The sequence below is a fragment of the Micromys minutus genome (genome assembly GCF_963924665.1).
Source record: "Micromys minutus genome assembly, chromosome: 14".
Classification (NCBI taxonomy): domain Eukaryota; kingdom Metazoa; phylum Chordata; class Mammalia; order Rodentia; family Muridae; genus Micromys; species Micromys minutus.
In genome coordinates this window covers 52,157,107-52,175,797 of record NC_137983.1, presented here as the reverse complement: position 1 = coordinate 52,175,797, position 18,691 = coordinate 52,157,107, and the positions used below count along the sequence as shown (strand labels likewise).

The window sequence follows — 18,691 nt, the reverse complement described above, 5'->3', positions numbered from 1 at the left end:
AGTGGGTCTCCCTTAGGGGTTTTCAGACTTGGTATGAGAGTTGTATATTCCAGATGAGACACAGATGCTATTAGTCAGAGCTGCACTCACCTGTGACCACTCTTAAGCACTAATCCCAACATGAGGCTGGAGGTGGGCACTCCATGAGGTCTAGAACACCCCAGCGGGCTCGCACACAGTGTGGGTAGGGCCTGGAGAGAGGTGAGTAGTATGTCTCACTTTTCTGTTTCAGATTTGAATTGCTAGAAGTTCTGACTTTTGACTCTGTGCGGAGAAGAATGAGTGTGATTGTAAAATCAACTACAGGTAAAGTTTCTCCTGACATTACATGGTGGGTAGTTCTTTTGGTGAGTGTTTGTGTATAGGCCAAAGGTCAACCTTGGGTCTCATTCCTCAGGCATCAACCCCTCCTTTTTTTAAAATTATACACAGGGTCTTTCACTGGCTTGGAATCCACTGAATAGCCAGCCAGCCCTAGAAACCCTCCTGCCCCTGTCCCCAGCAAAGAAAGTGCAAATGCATGCTGCCTTGCCTAACTTCTTTTCTACATGAGTTCTGGGAATTGGATCCAGGTCTTTATGCTTGCAAGACAGATTCTTTCCCACCTGAGCTACCTCCCCCTCCCCATTTCTCCCACTGGTAAAAGACACAGGTAAGCTCTATAGCAATCACCTTGGAGAGAAGTGAGCACAGGGCCAGGGCTCCATAAACTCCGCATCATCTAAGAGCCTCCTGCTACTGCTGTCCACATGCCTGAAAACCAGCACATGCTTTTAATTGCATTTACAGACAGGCAGTATGCATTTGCAGGTATTTCTGTACTAGAATTTAGAATACTAATTAATTACACTGATTTCTTGGCTGGCTGGTTGCTGTGACAATGGATCTTTATTTAAAAGCTGCACATTCTGGTTTGTGGTTAGAGTATGGGATGGTGAAGGAATTGGCACAGTAGGGCCCCTTGACCGGGTGATTCTGGTTGACCTTGACATGTGATCTCCATGTGAGTAGGTACTTGCCTCTTCCCCACCATGTAGCTCTGAGTCAGCTCCTTTCCCAGCAGCATCTTGTCTAGAAAGCCTTGAATTAGCCTCACATCATCCTCTCCAGAGAATCCCCACAAGAGCAGATAGGTGCCTCATCCCCTCCCTGCCCTCACATTGGACTGATTGCTCCCCAACACTCACAAGGCTGCCCTATGGCCACATAGCTCTGGTGTCAGAGGCTCAGTACTGGTCTTCTGGCCTTCACCACACTGTGGGTATATCCTCGGGTTCTGTCTGCCATCCGTCTCCTTGTTTCCCATAGACTCCTTGTCTGGCTGTATTTCCTCTTCTTGGATCGTGGTGTGAAGTGGCAGCCCCTGCCCCTAAATGCCTTCCTAGACACCCCAGGTATCCACAGTATTCAATTGGGAGCTGCCTGGTGTTCCTCCTGCCTAGTGCAGACAGCCCTCCTGGGAGGCCCATCACTTTTCTGTGCTCATCATGTCTGTTGCCCATGTTTTCCCTGTGTAGGCATCTTCAGCATTAACATCCCAGTCTTTAGACCAGAAGTGGGCCCCTTCTTCTTCCCACTACAGACAGTCCTGGATTTAGTCTCTACATACTTCCAAGCATCTTCAATGTTAGGGGCGTAGGAACCTGTGTCTTTGAGGAATCTGGGTGTCTACCTTCCTGGGGACATAAACCATGCCATGTCCCTTGTATAGTTTACTGCCATTGGGATGCACAGTGGTATTTCTTTCCTGTTGTTGCTGCTATTTTGGTTTATTGTTATTATTGTTGTTTTTGGGTATTTTTTTGAGACAGAGTTTCTCCCTGTAACACTGGCTGTTCTAGCACTTTGTAAACCAGGATAGCCTCAAACTTAGGGATATGCCTGTCTCTGCCTACTGGGTTTAAGCCACCACACCTGGCTTACTGTGATGTTTCTATAGCTACACCCAAACATTCTATTCAGCAACAAGCTGCAGGCACTGCAGGCATGGGATTGCACTGTTGCTGAGCAGGGTGACCGAGTGTGGGCCTCAGCTGGTGTTTCAAAGCAGGGCAGCTGAGGGTTGGACTTGAGACAGATCACAGAGCATCTGGACTGTGCAAGCCACATCAGAGCTGGTTTCTCAGTGCCTCAGCCGCATCTTTGCTGTGTCAGTGTCTCTGAGCTGGAAGGATAAAAGTCTTTGTGTTGAGAATTAGCATGAAAACCCAGCACAAAGGTGCTCAGAGCTCTGAGGACAAGACTAGAGATGTGCTGGAAGATAGTTTCTCATGACCCTTGTGATACAAAGAATGGGATTGTCCATGGAAGACCCACTTTCAGGAGGAGTCACACCTTCACCTTCTGGTCTTTGATGAAGTTAGAACACTCCCTTCAGGGCAGCAGCGTACTCTTTGTTCTGTTGTGCCCACTCCACCTGCCCAACCCTAGAGCCAGGAAGTAATTTGCCTCTCACTGGGAGTCGGAGCATCCAGACCCCTCAAGGTTCCAAGGCAACAGGAGTCAAACAAGGGCAGCGTGTTGGCAGCGTGTTCCATGGGTCTCACTTCTTTTAGATCTTAATGTATTAACTGCTCCTTTGTTACGGCCTTTAAAATGATCTTCACCCTGGACTTGCCTGCTTTCATTAAGAACAAGTTGAGAAGCTGGAGAGATGGCTCAGTGGTTAGGAGCACTGACTGCTCTTCCAGAGGTCCTGAGTTCAATTCCCAGCAACCACATGGTGGCTCACAGCCATCTGTAATGAGATCTGATGCCCTCTTCTGGTATGTCTGAGGACAGCTGCAGTGTACTCATGTACATAAAATAAATAAATTAGTCTTTTTTAAAAAGTAAAAAGAAAAATAAAGCAAATTTGCTTCCCCGTGTGGTAATTAAATTCAATATTGTTTTTCCCCTTATTTTCTAGGAGAAATTTATCTGTTTTGCAAAGGAGCAGATTCTTCAATATTTCCCCGAGTGATAGAAGGCAAAGTGGACCAGGTCCGGTCTAGAGTGGAGCGCAATGCAGTGGTAAGCTCTGCCCCTTGTGTCCCTCTCTCTGCCGCAGACCATGGTTCTGACTCTTCTCTGAGTCACAGTGCTTTCTGACACTCCCTCCTCCTCCTCCTTTGCTGACTGGTGAGAAGTGTCCTTAGTTTGTGCTGGAAGCTGTTCCCCTGATGTCTCCATCCATTCTCTCAGCCTCCCCGACAGCACTGAGGAGCCAAAAAGACCCCATGGCTAGACTTAGATGGCCGTCTACCTTAATCTGTAAATCTGTAAATCTAGGCTGTGCTACAATGTCATTCCAGATCCAGCACAGTCACATTCCCCATAGGGTGCCACAAAAGGCATATGCTGAGCTTCATTGAACTTATTAGGGCCGACTTCTTGAATTCCCGATGTTAACTCTAATTTCAAATGAGCACATTGGGGATTCTGACTGCTTCTACCAAGGGTCATCCCCAGGAACTGGAGACACATTTTGTGCTAAAAAGCACATGCTTCATGTGTTCTGGAAGGTTCTCTCTCACCTGAGAATCATTTTCCTTAAACGAAGTAATATGTTAACTATGATTAAAGTTCATCTTTTTAAAAGCTTGATTGAGCTATAGTCAGTAAACATCAATGTGTTCATATTGAAAATATAAAAGTAGGTAAGTTTTGATTTGTACTTGTAGAAACATTGCTGCCACAGTGTCCCAGGAACCTGTGCATTCTCCTCCTGCCAACTGTCCCACAATCCACCACTGTTTGCCATCACTGTGCATGAAATCTTATCTTCCGGAGTGTTGTTCAGTAGCATCCCAGGTCCGTTTCTTACCAGGCTCTCTCAGGACACATAACCTTTCTGAGATTCTTCTGCACAGTGTCCATTGCAGCATGGTGCTCCTTTTCTTGCTGAGCGAGCCATTCATCTGATGCCCAACTTCATTGTTCACCTATCCGATAGGCACTTGAGAGTGAGTGTCCGTGTGAGGGAGCCATGGGCTCTGGGCTACATCCACCGCCTTCTGGGAGCCTCTGTGCCCCGGCCGTGCTCGCTGTTCCTGTCTGTCTTTTTGTTGTTTTATGTCTGTCTTGGTTGTTTCCCCATGGATGACATCTGGTTGTGGTGAGTCTGCCTGTAGTAAATCTCATATTTTTCTGTTCAGGACTTTGAATTGTGTGGTCTGTGGGCTTTTTACCAAGATTGGAAAGTTTTCAGTAATTGATTTGCAGTGACGTGTATCCCCCTTCACCTGCCTTATCACTTGTTTAGCACAACTAGCTAGTTGATCCCTGTCATGTGTACTCTGTCCCATGTGCTGGTCACAATTGGGAACTTTCCCTGTGGGCTGCTGGTTTTTCACACTTCCACAGATCTAGAATCTAATCAGAGATGTGGTCGGACATCTCAGAAACTGCTTGTTCCTTCAAGCTGTGACTTCATATAATTTGCTGGATTTGGAACAGTGTTCTCTGTCTGGAGCCCTAGGAGATGTTGGGAATATGCTGTCTGCTGGCCTCTTGATGGCTTGTGCCTGGCCTCTGAGCCTGTCTGTCCATTGTCCTCTTCCAGATCCTTCAGGGCCATTCATTGTTACAGCATCTGCCTTAGTTGGGGTTTCTGTTGTTGTGGTAAAACACTTGGACCAGAAAGAACTTGAGAAAGAAAGGTTCTGTAAGGCTTGCATGTCCCAGGAATGCCCCACCCACAATGGGCCAGTGATGCCTCAGACTTGACGTGTGAGAGACCAATTCTTTCCATTGTGTGCTCCCTTTCTCCTTAGAGCAACTTTCTTTACTTCTGAGCATCACAAATCAAGAACTAAGACAGGAAAAGTACAGATCAGCCCTCCTAATACTAATTATGTAAAGGTGTTAATATGGAAATGTTCAAATCTGCCTTCAAGCATATCACCAAGTAGAATCCAGAAGCACTTTGGCAGTGGACCAGGTCTTCCATATGTGTCTCCCACTCAGTCATAGTGAATGACTATTGAGAAAAATGGTCCTTGGTCACCCTGAGATACAGAGAAGGGACCTGCAAAAGTCATTGTCTATTCTTAATTTTGAAATAATAGAAAAAATGAGTAGATTAATGTTTCCCTTATATAACAAAATAAAGTCTTGCTCATAAAGGCAGCGTGAGTGTCACTGGGAGCAGTAGGGATGCTCTCATTGTTGCTGCTGTAGCAAAGAGAGGAGTTTCACACACCAGTCCCTGACTAAGAAGGTGCCCCAGGCTTGCGCACATGCCATGCTGGAACATTGCATCAGGTAGATTCCCTGAGTTCCACAGGATCACAGATGGCTTCCCAGGTTGACCAAACCCAACCAGGACAGCATCCCTCAGACTGTCCTAGAGTCCTTAGATCTATCCTGTAGCTCAGCCAGGAGTTAGTCAGCAAACTGAACAACCACTTTAAACTACTAAAGCTTTATATGAGTAAAGACAGTTGTAAGTAATGATCAGGGGATCATTGTCTGCTTCAAACCCAGTTTCTTCTTCAGTCACTTGTTTTGGTGTGTTTAATCACAGTTAAGAAGTTGGTGCCAAATATAATATTTTGAAGACTAGTTTTCTAAGTACTTTAGAGTTTTAGCTGTTAAATTTAAGGCATTGATCTTATTTTATGTGTGGTATGATGGGAGCCATCTTATTTTTTGTTAAGTGGGTATCATTTTTTTGACTCCACTGTTGAGTGGCTATTTTGTTTTGTTTTCCCTGTTAAATGATCTTGTTTCTCTTGTTAAATCATGTGGCCAGATGTTGCAGGATTTGTTTGGGGTCTCAGTTCTGTCCTGTTCCCCTCTCCCTTTCTCTTCTTTACATCAGTTCTGTACAGTTTTCTTTACTGCCATGTGCTAGTAAGTTCTGAAAGAAGAATGTGTGCATGGCCAACCTGCTGTGCTGTTCTGCGTACCTTTGTAAGACCAAATTGAGACTTATCTATTTGGGGCTCCCCTGAATGAGACGAGAGATCAGGGATCGGTGCAAAAGCAAGAGGTTTATTAGTCCAGTGCACTGGGGTGGCCTCCATCCCGAGGAGAGGCAACCCCAAGCCCTCCGTCAGTAAAGTTTTATTCACTTAGTAATGGGTGGGCTACAGCGATGGTGACTAGGCATGCAAGCGTTGGTGGGTTTAGTTGACTTAAATTGATTGGCTGCTTCCAGTGTGGGTTGCATCTGAGGACCTATGCCCTACATTCCAGGGCTGCCCAGATAACACACTTCTCCCCAGGAAGTGCTGTTTGGCACCTGCCTGGGTCACATATCAAGGCTCTTCCCCTACATTCCAGGGGCTGCCCAGATATGGTTGAAGCACTCCTTCCTGGAGGGTGCAGGACACAAAAGCCCTCAGTGGGAGAGGGGGGCTGTAAGACCCTCAGTGGGGGGGAAGCTGTAAAGGGGGTGTGAGACTGTAAAAGCCCTTAGGGTCCCCCACCTTAACATTCCCCTTGAGTTCCTGCAGAGATCACCATCAGGAGTTCCACAGGATCACAAGACTCCACAGATGGCTTTGAGTGGTGTTGTCATCTTAACAATAAGAAATGTAATCCACAGAAACAAATGTGTTTCTGTTATTTGGCTCTTCTGTGATTTCTTTGGTGTTACTTAGTTTTCAGTGTGTTAGTCTTTTTCCTCCATGAGTACACATATTCCTGAATGTTTTCTTTCTGATGCAATCATGGGTAGAACTTTCTCAGTGTTCTTCCCAAGGTGAGTGTAGAGGCACGTGAGATGCACATGACCTGCCTGTGCTGATGCCACAACCGTGTCCACCATTGCTGCGTTCATATAATAGCTCTGAGATTTCATGCAAGGTGGAATGTATATTCTTTACAAAATTTGCCTGTGAGATCTGGTCCTCTGCACATTGGAGTTTGTGTTCAGCTGAAATGGAAAGGCAAGAATCCCTGCTGCTCCTCACCTCAAGCAATTTTTGGAGAGCCACTGTGGGGACCATTCTGTGTTGCTCCTGCAGTTTTCAAATGTTTGATCTTCATCAGTTCAGAGCATCACATAGGTTTTATCTGTAATGTCACATTAGCCCATCTCCTACTCCAATTCCATCTGTCTGTCATTCAGGGAGGAGTCCTGTTCATGGCATGCAATTCTTTTGTAACTGTTGGGTTCTGTTTGCTAGTGTGCTACCAAGGGTTGCTTTCTGTGGTTTATAAGGGTCAGCACTAAGTGAATGTGAGGCTGGAGAGATGGCTCAATGGTTAAGAGGACTGACTGCTCTTCCAGAGGTCCTGAGTTCAAATTCCAGCAATGACATGGTGGCTCACAACCATCTGTAATGAGATCTGATGTCCTCTTCTGGTGTGTCTGAAGACAGCTACAGTGTGCTTATATATAATGAATGAATTAATAAATAAACAAATCTATTTTTAAGTGTGACCGTGTTTTGTACAGGTTGTTAGTGTTTTATACAGGACTATAAAAGGTGGATCAAGGTGAAGGAACAAGAAACACCAAAGAAACCCCACCAGTGGCTACCACCCAGTGATAGTTTTCTGTGTCTGGGCAGGGAGGAGGCACAGTGATGGGCCTGTGCATTGTACACGCTCCACACTTAGATCCCCTCATCCCTAAGGCTTACTTTAGTCTCCCCTGTGCCTAGCATGAGGATGAATAACCTTTCAGTCTTCCATCTCCCAACTTCAATGCACTGCTACCACGGCACTGCAAGCTGTTCTCTCTCAAAAGCTAAGCTGAATTCTGTATCTGTTTACAGGATCTAACAGAATAATCTGTTTTCGATTTTATAGAGCACGTGACTGTCCGTATGGACCAGACATCATAGGTTATGGTTCTACGGACACGTGACCGTCTGTATTTAATGTAATTCAGTAATCCCTAGGGTGACTGGGTTATGACTCATTCATTGTCTTCAGAGATGGGTATGAGGAAAACCTGAGCATGCATTCAGCAGATGACGTGAGATTCACATTACACATTGGCTTGTGTTTAACAGGAAGGGTTGCGAACCCTATGTGTTGCCTACAAGAGGCTCGAGCCAGAACAATATGAAGATGCTTGCCGACTGCTACAGAGTGCCAAAGTAGCACTTCAGGATCGGGAGAAGAAACTAGCAGAGGCCTACGAGCAGATAGAGAAAGACCTCATTCTGCTTGGTGCTACGGCTGTTGAGGACCGGTAAAGATGTCTCATGTGTCTGTGTTCAGTTACAGATGGGGAGGGGCCCTGAGAGTAGAGTGGGAGGCAGATAGCACATGTGTCCTGTGCCAGTGTGTTTGTTCCAATCACAAGGCTTATCTGTCACTTCCCGGAGAGTGACAACCTTGAGATTATTACTGGGTGATGTGTCACTGACCACAACTAGGATGCCTAGAAAGACACTTGTCCCTCAGATATTGAAAGTGCCATCTTCACCTGTGTCACACATGGAGGAGCAGTTTCTTTTCATTCTGTAGAGGGAAATCAAGAATCATTTTCCAGCTGCTGCTGGCTCTTCTGAATCTGTGACTTAGTGTAGCTCAGTGTCATCAACATGGTTGTCATTGTCGAAGACAGTTAAAGTAACGAAGTGAGCTGTTGTAAAAACCTGTGAAGTTGCTGAGAAAGTTTCTGGAATTATGATACACGGTGAAGACCAAGGGACAGTGCAGTGTCCATAGGGCAGCAGGTCAGGAAGGGGAACTGTCCTGGGTAGGCTCTGATAGCCTTTACATGGAACCATTGTGGACAGCTGACATGGCTGAGTTAGGTTGTAGAACCTGCAGGGTTGACACCCAGGAGCACAGAGGGTGGGTGACAGTAAAATGACAGTAAAACATTGTCAAGGTTTCTCATGTAGCCCAGATGACATGGACTGTGCATCCTCATGGGGTTACAGATACAGTGTCCTGTTGAAGTGATGTTTGATCACAAGCTACTTCTTTAAAACCCGAGCCAGCACATTGGTAAATTTTCCTCTCTGGGCCTCAGGTCCCTTACTATTGTTTCAGAAAATTACAAGGTTGGAGGTAGTTCCCTTCATCTGTGCCCTGTAATAATAGCCACGAACTTCTGCCCAAGGACTAGTCTGACTTGGCAGGGTTCTGTAGAGGTGAAAGGTCACACCAGATTTCACACAGTGCTGGCTCATGTCACTGATAAATGTCAGCTGTGGGGCCACTGGCATTATCAACATCTGATATGTTACTTAGAGCCTGGCTTCCTATTTAATAAGTAGCAGCATTAGAACGCATAGTACCAAAAGAAAAGACCTTATTTCCCAACTCCATTTCTCCATTTTATTTCTGGTTATAACAATTCTTCTTCTAAGTGGAATGATATTGGATTGGACACGAGGCTCAGGAAAAGGACATCACACAGAACAGCCTTCTTAAATAGCGTCCATGGTTGGCAGAACCTTACAGCACATCATATGTCCACTTACCTTCAGGAGCAGGTTCCGGTCCTTTCTGTAGACCCTCAGCCACTTTGCACATGCTGTTCTGTAGAGCTGAGACTTGATGGCGTTCTGTTTTTTGACGTTCTTTATTTTGGTGTCTCTGGATCCTGATCCCATGGTTTTTGTGCTCTCAGGCTCCAGGAGAAGGCTGCTGACACGATTGAGGCACTGCAGAAGGCAGGTATCAAGGTCTGGGTGCTCACCGGGGACAAGATGGAGACGGCCTCGGCCACCTGCTATGCCTGCAAGCTGTTCCGCAGGAGCACACAGCTGCTGGAGCTGACCACCAAAAAGTTAGAGGAGCAGAGCTTGCATGACGTTCTCTTTGAGCTGAGCAAGACGGTGCTGCGCTGCAGCGGAAGCATGACCAGGGACTCCTTCTCAGGGTACGCGGCTCCCCCGCCTCCTGAGGCCTGGCTCTCTGGGCACTAATGCCTCAATCCTTGTGGGTCAAGTAAATGTTCTCCGAAGCCAGGAATGCCTAGGCAGCCAGCTTCAAGATGCTGGGAGGGAGTGTGGGAAGATGTTTTGATTGGAACAATTTCCATCTGCTGCTGTGCCCATGGGCCCATCATAGATGCCTCAGAATGCTGCCAGAAAATCCACAAAGCAGTTAGTAATAGTTTCGGCTATCTTCCTGAGACAGTATTGCTGAAGTAGTCTTTACAAGAATACCTGTGAGTTTATGCATGCAGGTTACAGGGGCACCCAAAGTAGTGCGGGCGGGTCAGCTGATTCATTGTCATGTTTCTGTTCTGGTTGTCAGCATACAGGGGCCATGGTGTAATGAGGAGATAGAGGATAACCTGCACCAGTACCATCTCTTCTCACACCATATATAGATTGTAGGGTGAAGCCCAGGCTTGGAGCAGGCACCCTTACTCACTGGGCAGTCTCTCTGGCCTGTCTCAAGAGTCATATAAATTTGGCAAAACAAGTCAGCTCTCTAGGCATGCCCAAGTTTGAGTCTGCTTTAAGAACAGCACATAATCATTTCTATATTGATCTGCAGAGTTTTGGGTCACAGACGTGTTTGTCAGCCTCAGGCCTAGCAGAGTGGCTAAGAGTGCACTGCTGTGGCAGAGGGCCCAACCCCAGCACCAACGTCAGTCTGCTCCCAACAGTCTGACCCCAGGTTCTGGGAGATCAGCTCTGCTTGTCTGTGCAGGGGTATGCCCACTTCTACCCACAGATACACACAGATTTATAAAGTAAACTTTTAAAGCCCAGCAAAGGGAGACTTTGATCATGTTCAAGCAGTGAGGTCTCCAGGGCAGAAAGCCAGATAGAAGAAGTTAGTGACCTGCCCTCCCAAGCCCTCCTTGTGGTATCTCAGTACTGAGACTTACACAGACTCCTTGCAGGGTATAGCTGCTTTGTCTGAGCAAAGAAATGTCATTAAAATGTGATTTATAGTGTAGTCAGAGGTGGATCCAGTACTTTAAAGACTATAAAGAAGAAGGGAGACCCGCAAGCATCCTGACCCCGTGGACCAGCACGATGCCAGTGCTCCGTGTGTGCTGTTGTAGACTACAGATGCAGTGATTGAGTGCTTTTCTCTTTTGTTTGCTCCAAAGACTCTCCACAGATATGCATGACTACGGTTTAATCATTGATGGAGCTGCACTGTCCTTGATAATGAAGCCGAGGGAGGATGGGAGCTCCTCGGGCAACTACAGAGAGCTCTTCCTGGAGATCTGCAGGAACTGCAGTGCTGTGCTGTGCTGCCGGATGGCGCCCTTGCAGAAGGCCCAGGTCATTAACTGGCCCACTTGTGGGCCATGGGTGTCAGGCGTTGGGAGAAACCTTTTATTAAGTCTCACCATCTCTGATTGCTAAACAGTTAGGGAGATGTAAACATTGAAACCCGAGGCTTAGATCCTCCTTCAGGGTCAGGCTTGAGTGTAGCTCCTTGGAAATCTACTCCAGGGGTGGGAAGGAAGCTTCATTCACTGCATTTTCTGTGTGCCAGGGTCAGTTGGGATTTGTCTTTCTCCCTTTGGACTCCAGGTAGTCCCCCCATCCCCTGTTCTTGTGGGAACCTACCCAGATTGTCTTTGTAAATAGGTCGAATTATTGTATAATGCATGTGTGAATATGGTAATTTTCCAAAGCTCAGGAACCCGAATGAGGTGCAGCTTCATTGAGGCCCGCTTTGGGTGTGAATGCCAGGGAGCCTTGAACTGCTTATAAGGAAAGGAGCTGCTTGTGTGGCCCAGCCATAAAGGTCAAATGCATTGTGCACAATCTGAGAGTCAGGTTCAGGAAAGTACTCTTTTGCATGTGAGCTTGCTGCTCCAATTAGCCAGTGTCACTAGACACAACAACCAGACTGTCTCTGGGCAGTCCTCAGAGAAGACAGGTTGGGGTGCAGGTACTCCTGTGTGCAATATACCCCCCAAACACACACACACTTGATTCCATGTAAACCTTCTGTAATCATTTTCCTGGGATTTCCCTAGGTAGCCTGGGATTTCCAGTGCTGTTTTTGGTTCTCCAATGATTTTATACAAGTGGAATCTGAACTTTCCCTTTTTCTCAGCCTCATATCCTAATGCATCATACTTAAGCAAAATGCATGTAGGGAAGTCTATAAAGAAATCAATTTGGACATCAAGAAGTAAAGAGAAATCATGAAGAGTACTCATTGCATTAAGTTGACATATTTGATTTTCACATGTGACAACTTCGAAAATTAAAGTAGCATTAAAGACTTGTAAAAATGGTTTGATAATAGGTGGCATAGAATTTTGGTTCCTTTGTGCAGACCACGGTGCTGGTACTGGCCCGGGCTCTTCTGATACCTGGACATAACTCTAATCTTGTCTTCATGCATTTGTGAAGTCTTGTTATTGATCATATCTTAGATTTTATGTGTCTATTTGATCCTCTGTGGAGGGAATGGTCTGAGAACTGTAAGCGAACCATTTCCATTTCCTATACCAGCTTTATGTCTTTGTTGGTTCTGCCCAGTTAATAAGAAAAGTAACTAATCAAGAAAGGTAAACTCTGTTTTTCTTTCTTTTTTTTTCTTTTCAGATTGTTAAGCTGATCAAATTTTCAAAGGAGCATCCTATCACCTTAGCAATTGGTGACGGTGCAAATGACGTCAGCATGATCCTGGAGGCCCACGTGGGCATAGGTGAGCCAGTGCTGCCCACAGGGGGCACTTTGGCAGGCCTGGGCCTTCGCCTGGGACTTGTACTTTACAAGGGGACATACCGGGCAGTGGTCTGTTGGGCATGGCTGGCTCCGCTAACCAGCCTGTTCACCCTACTCTAGGTGTAATTGGGAAAGAGGCTCCACTAACCAGCCTGTTAACCCTACTCTAGGTGTAATTGGGAAAGAGGGTCCATTAACCAGCCTGTTAACCCTTACTCTAGGTGTAATTGGGAAAGAGGGTCGTCAGGCTGCCAGGAACAGCGACTATGCAATACCCAAGTTTAAACACTTGAAGAAGATGCTTCTTGTTCACGGGCATTTTTATTATATCAGGATATCTGAGCTTGTGCAATACTTCTTTTATAAGGTAAGAAGTATTTCTTTTCTCCTCTCAGTTTCAGTGGCACGAGACCTTTGTCTGGTAACTTAATCTTCCACTAAGAATCATTTATGACAAAAGGGAGTGGCCATAGGAGTAGGCTATTTCTGTAACCAGAGGACACCTGGTAGCCAGACTCTGGCCTCACTGTGTGTTCTTCCTCCTATCCTTCTCCATTCCTCTTTTCTCACCCTTTCAACTGCCTCACACTAGTCCGGGGTGAAATAACATAAGAGGGGAAAGGGGGCGATGTTACTGTTAGACTATTTCCTGCTGTCTAGGATCGTTGACTTCCTTGGGATGGTTTGATCTTCACTGTCAGGGAATCTAATTGTTTCTCCTCCTCTTCTTCCTCTTCCTTCTTCTTTCGACCCACAGTAAACAACCAGCAACCCATCCTGCCTCTTGGGGTCTTAGCATTTATAGATCCTCTGAAAAGTTCCCAGAATTCCAAACATCACACAATCACAGAGACTCTCTGCAGCTGGCAAAATCATGCCCTTGCATGAGGCAAATCGTAGTCACCAGCTGCAGAAAATCCCTACATCTCAGACCTGGATTAATATGAAAACATAGTTTTAGAATATCGCTGTGTTTTTCAAAGAAACCAAAATTCTTGCTACAATCCCTGGCACTTGTTTGGCCCTGTCAGGGTGTAGCGTCAGGTGGTTGAGGGCAGTGTCTTCAGCCCTCTCCATGCAGGTGGCTGTGCTGCCGGCTGTGTATGGGAAGGAAGCATGTCCAGCACCCATGCGGCAGCTGTATAGGATGTGGGCCCACTTGGGACAGTCCCCATAGGAAGCAGTGTGCTGACAGTGGCTGGTGACCTCTAGGCAAGCCCATGCATCTGTGATGCCCGTGAACTAATGGCCATGACTTATTTTCCAGAATGTCTGCTTCATTTTCCCTCAGTTTTTGTACCAGTTCTTCTGCGGATTTTCACAGCAGGTCAGTCTGATGCCATAACTGGAAGTTCATCATAGTCTTGTCTTCCTTCCCAGTGGGGGCATGGTGAGGAAACAGTCTTCAGGAATGTGCAGGCAGACTCCATGGAGATCTGGCAGGCTCTCAGGTGCCATCCTCCTTACCGCCCCTGGGTCCTGTCAGTAGACAGGGGAAGGAGCAGGCTACAGAGCTGAGGAATTGCCAGCCCCAGTTTGGGTGTCATGAGGCTGGGTATGTCCCTAAACACAAGCCTGTAGTGACATAGCCATTATTCTGGGCTGTATGATTGATTACATTTGGTTATACATTTGCGCCTTCGTGGGTATGTGGGTCATCCTTGATGGCTGAGGCATTGAAGTATGCGGGCTGCAAACATATGTGACCTGGGAGAAGGGCTCCTTAGTACTTGCTGCCTGGACAGACACTTTTCTGTCCCTGTGCACTCAGATGGACAGTGGTCAATAGCTTGTATCCAGAGCCACCAGAGCCAGGCTAACTGAAGCTAGAAGTGAGAGTGAACAGAATTTCGAGGGTTTGGGTTTGAGCTCTGCCGGACAGATGTCCTTCATGAAGTTTACAGCTAGATGTCTCTGTAGAATGGTGGCTTGTATGAATTTTAGGTACACTTTCTATATATTTAAGCTTTTTGCAAATTAAAAAGTAGCATATTCATGGCCTAGGAAGATGGCTCAATTGATAAAGTTCTGTTTGCACAAGCATGAGGGCCTGAGCAAATCCCCAGCGCCCATGGTATAAGGTACGTGTAGTCGCAAAGGCTGAACCTCTGCTGATGAGTAGACAGAGGCAGAGGATACCTGGGGTTCATTGGTTATCCACTCTAGCTGAGTCAGCGAGTTCCAAGTCACCTGATGCTGACCTCTGACTTCCACACACACACATGTGCAAACATGCATGTGTACACACACATACACACACACACACAGGGTAACATGCTAAATCATGACATCAGTATGTTAAAGCCACCCTGGAGTACCACTCAGATTACTTCTTCTTGCAGACTTTGTACGATACTGCGTATCTGACTCTCTACAACATCAGCTTCACGTCCCTCCCGATTCTCCTGTACAGCCTCATGGAGCAGCACGTGGGCATTGACGTGCTCAAAAGAGACCCGTCCCTCTACAGGTATGTGCCTCTGTCCTGTACGAGTGTGAGCCCCTCAGCTCTTCTGCACAGCACAGGAAACAGGAAGGAGAGCAGAATCCTCAGTCAGCTCCTGGTGGTGGTATTTCAGAGTTGGGGTACACATGCTTCCACAGGATGGTGTTAAACAGTCAGGCGGTGTCTTGGAGTTTGCTTCATAGGTGATGGGGTCTACACTAGGCTTTAACACACATGTGAACCTCCTCTGCACCTCACAGCTTGATAGATATGTGAAGCACTTCTGCTTTCCGGTGCTTGATAGAGTTGGAGACTCTAGGAGCGTAAGCTATTGCTCTGCCTCATTTCCTAGTGTTAAAGCAATAGCTTTTCTACTGTTTCAGGTTTTTTGACAGATAAAATGTTTCTTTGTAGTCTTTTTCCATCTAAGGCATAATAAGGAGTTTCTCATGCTTTTGTCTAGGCTCTTCCAGTAGCAATGAATTGCATGCTACAGTGTAGCTGTCAGCTAGAATCCACTGTCATTCACCTACCTCAGTTTGCCAGGGTCTTTTGTCATACTGGTGTGTGCACACACAGGTGTGCACTTAGTTCTGTGAGGTCTTTTCACCTGTTTCAGAAACCACAGAACATCAGACAGCCTTCCCTGTCCAGTGCCACAAGACCTGGTCATGGGCTTTAGGGTCTTTATTACAGTACCTTGAAGCTGGAGAAAATAGGTGTATGTGTGCACGTGCATACACACACACTCCTGCTAACATACTTACTCTTGTAAAATGAACAGGCATAGAAACTCAGTGTAGGTTGGTCTCAGACACAAATCCTCAGTCTGTTAATCAATATGTCAGATAGTGTGTGCTGTTGTGTGTTAATTATATTCAGAAGACAAAAAAGCACCAGGTTCCCTTTGATAATATGACTGAATCTGAGAGAATATTCAAAGGCCAGTGGAGAACATTGGTACAGCAGTGTGAAGTCTGAGGAGCGTTGCCATTGGGGGTGCAGACTTGGTGTTTGCTAGTCACAGTTGCATGTGGGCAGCCATGATGCCACCGAGTAGGGCTGGACAGGTGGACCTTGGGCTGGTGTCACAGTTTTCCCCTCTTCTTCTCAAACAGAGACATCGCCAAGAATGCGCTGCTGCGCTGGCGGGTGTTCATTTACTGGACATTTCTCGGCGTTTTTGACGCTTTGGTATTTTTCTTTGGTGCTTATTTCATGTTTGAGAACACAACCGTGACCATCAACGGACAGGTCAGTACTGGGCGTGACCTTGTGCTATACTGCTAAGTAACAAGCCCCGCCGTGTGCAGTCATTGTGTGGAGCAGTTGTGTGAGAACAGGTTGGCCTGAGGTTAGGTGAGCAGTACTAGGTGTGACCTATGGAACAACCGAGAGGAAGGGACGTGTCACATTTGCCGGTTGTAGAGAGTTAAGGTCAGTCGAGGTTTTCCTGGCTGGCCCCAGGGCACCATGGTTTCTTCCAGCCAGTGCCCTTTCATATGGGAGTTTGGTTGTGTGAGTGTCTCTCCACAGTGCGCGGGCATGGCCCCTTCACAGTGAGCAGCTCTGTAGTTCTCTGATGGACTACAGCCTGTTGTTGCCTACCTTCTGGGGTGTGTTATATTAGTATCTTGCTTTTTTTCTTTTTGCTACTTGCTTCCTTCCCACCTCAGATAATGACCACCAACACAAGCATGGTAAGACACTGGGTTTGTCCTCTCTTTGTGTTTTTGAAGTGCATTACAAATAAAATATTTCTTGAAAATATTTTCAAATGTGACCTCTTCTGTGTGCTCTGTGGGTAGAAAAGCTATTAGCCACTCCTGTCCTCTGCTAGTGTCAGTCACCTGACCCTGAGGTGACTTCTCCCTGGGTCTCTGTCAAGGCTTCTCTGGAAGGGGAAATGGCCGCATAGGTCTGCATGTCACTGTAATTACAGTCAGGAGGCCCGGTGGGGAACTTGCTTTGGTGATTTACCTATGCCACACTGGGAGAACCAGAGGCATCAAGTAGACCCTAGACCTTGTCCCCATAATCTCACCGGCCCAAACGTAGTGTTGAGGCCAGCGAAGGTCACTGGTTCTGAGATGGCTGTAAAATAAACACTGCACCTGACATCAGAGGAAACTCCTTCTAGACAGAAATGCTTCTCATTTCTTGTGAGCCAACTCCCTCCTGTGCAGTGCTGTCCTCCCCGTGCTGATCCTTCAGACAGTCAGGTTAGATGCCAGAGTCTGACCTGTGTCCTAGCACTTTGTTTCCCTGTGTGTTTGTTTCTGTGGCCTGATGACTAAAGGTACTGATCTCTCCTAGTTTAACACCAATCAGTGTTTACTAAATTCAACCCCGCAGACTCGCTCAAGTTCACGTCGCTGACTTAAAGATTTTAAGCTTCTCAGCTTCTCTGTAGCTTACTGTCCTCTTTTATTTCCATCAGACAGTGCCTGCCCATAACATGTCCTCTGAATCTTAGCAGACCCATACTCTCTTCCCCACGAGTCAGCCTCTAAGATGCATCTTACCATCCACATGTGTCCTACACACTCAGCTTCAGCCCTCAGCTCTCTGCTCATGTCAGACCTCATCTTGCCACTCAAGGGCCCTTCATCTGGTGGTCCCTGGTGTAGGAGGTTGAGGAAGAAGCTTACACAGGCTGGGAAACTGGTGTGAGGCCAGAACTCAGACCCTGACCTGTGCGGCCCGGTGCCCTCCACCCCAGCCCACGATGTCTCTGTTTTACACAGCAGACATTCAGGTGGAGGGGTGGACATGCAGTGCTAGAGAAGGACTCCGGCAGCAGCAGTGAGCTCATCTCCCAGGCTGGCCCAGAGCCTCTCTTCAGTGTCCCCTGCGGGTCTTCTGCCAGCCCTCCTAGTGTGTGTAGTGACATCTCTGCTGCCTACCAGTCATGGGAGCTCAGGATTTCTGTGTTCCTTTGCCTGCAGTCATTGTCTTCCACCCCCAGACAGCCCTTTAGGCCTTGTGTGGGTTACTAGGGAGATATTTCTTGATGGCCCTGCAATGTCTCTCTGCCCCCATCACCCACATGTGATCTTGGAGATCCATGGAGAGTGATCACAGCACACAGCTGACAGATGGGTGTGGAGCTAGGCCAGAGGGGTGCAGAGGCGTTGTGACAGTGACCTCAAGAAGCCACGCTTTGTCTGCTGTGGAATACTACTGCATGTAAACATTAAGTTGGCTTTGGTTTAAAGCCTTTGGTGAACAGAAAATACCTTTTGAGAATGGCCATTGTCAGGCTAGAGGAGGAATCGGGCAAGTGAGTGGGCATGCCCGGGGCATTCCTACAGGGCAGAGGCGGTCTGAAGTTAGTCAGACCACAGATGTGTGTGCTTGTTGAACAGTGAAGGTATGTCATTAGGTGTAAATTACTCAGACCATTCCTTTAGGGGTATTGTTGAAATGTGAGCCATTAATGGAGGTGTGGTGTTGAGGTGTAAGCCAGCCAAACCATCACGAAGATGTAAGTCAGACATCAGTGGAGGTAGCTGTTCTGAGTAGGTAAAGTGTGGCTGGGGCAAGTGTAAAGATGACTGTCTGACCAAGGGCATGGGGTTAGGAAATCTAGAACTGAGTGACTCTGGGTAGGTGACCAGAATAGTTCCTAGTGGGGGAAAAAAAGGAGGAAATGAAGATTATGCAGAAAGGGCTCGGGAGCTGGCACTCA

General features: G+C 46.9%; 1 protein-coding gene across 3 annotated transcripts in view; it reads left to right on the top strand.

Annotated features, from left to right (window-relative positions):
• Positions 1-18,691, top strand: part of ATP11A (ATPase phospholipid transporting 11A) — a 108,427-nt gene that overhangs the window by 76,907 nt on the left and 12,829 nt on the right. For all 3 annotated transcript variants that reach the window (XM_080928556.1, XM_080928557.1, XM_080928558.1), the window contains exons 16-25: positions 233-306; positions 2,909-3,012; positions 7,950-8,131; positions 9,527-9,778; positions 10,970-11,147; positions 12,432-12,534; positions 12,776-12,921; positions 13,822-13,881; positions 14,897-15,024; positions 16,119-16,254. In XM_080928556.1, coding sequence (XP_080784682.1) covers positions 233-306; positions 2,909-3,012; positions 7,950-8,131; positions 9,527-9,778; positions 10,970-11,147; positions 12,432-12,534; positions 12,776-12,921; positions 13,822-13,881; positions 14,897-15,024; positions 16,119-16,254 — 1,363 coding nt within the window. The remainder of the gene's footprint in view (positions 1-232; positions 307-2,908; positions 3,013-7,949; positions 8,132-9,526; positions 9,779-10,969; positions 11,148-12,431; positions 12,535-12,775; positions 12,922-13,821; positions 13,882-14,896; positions 15,025-16,118; positions 16,255-18,691) is intronic.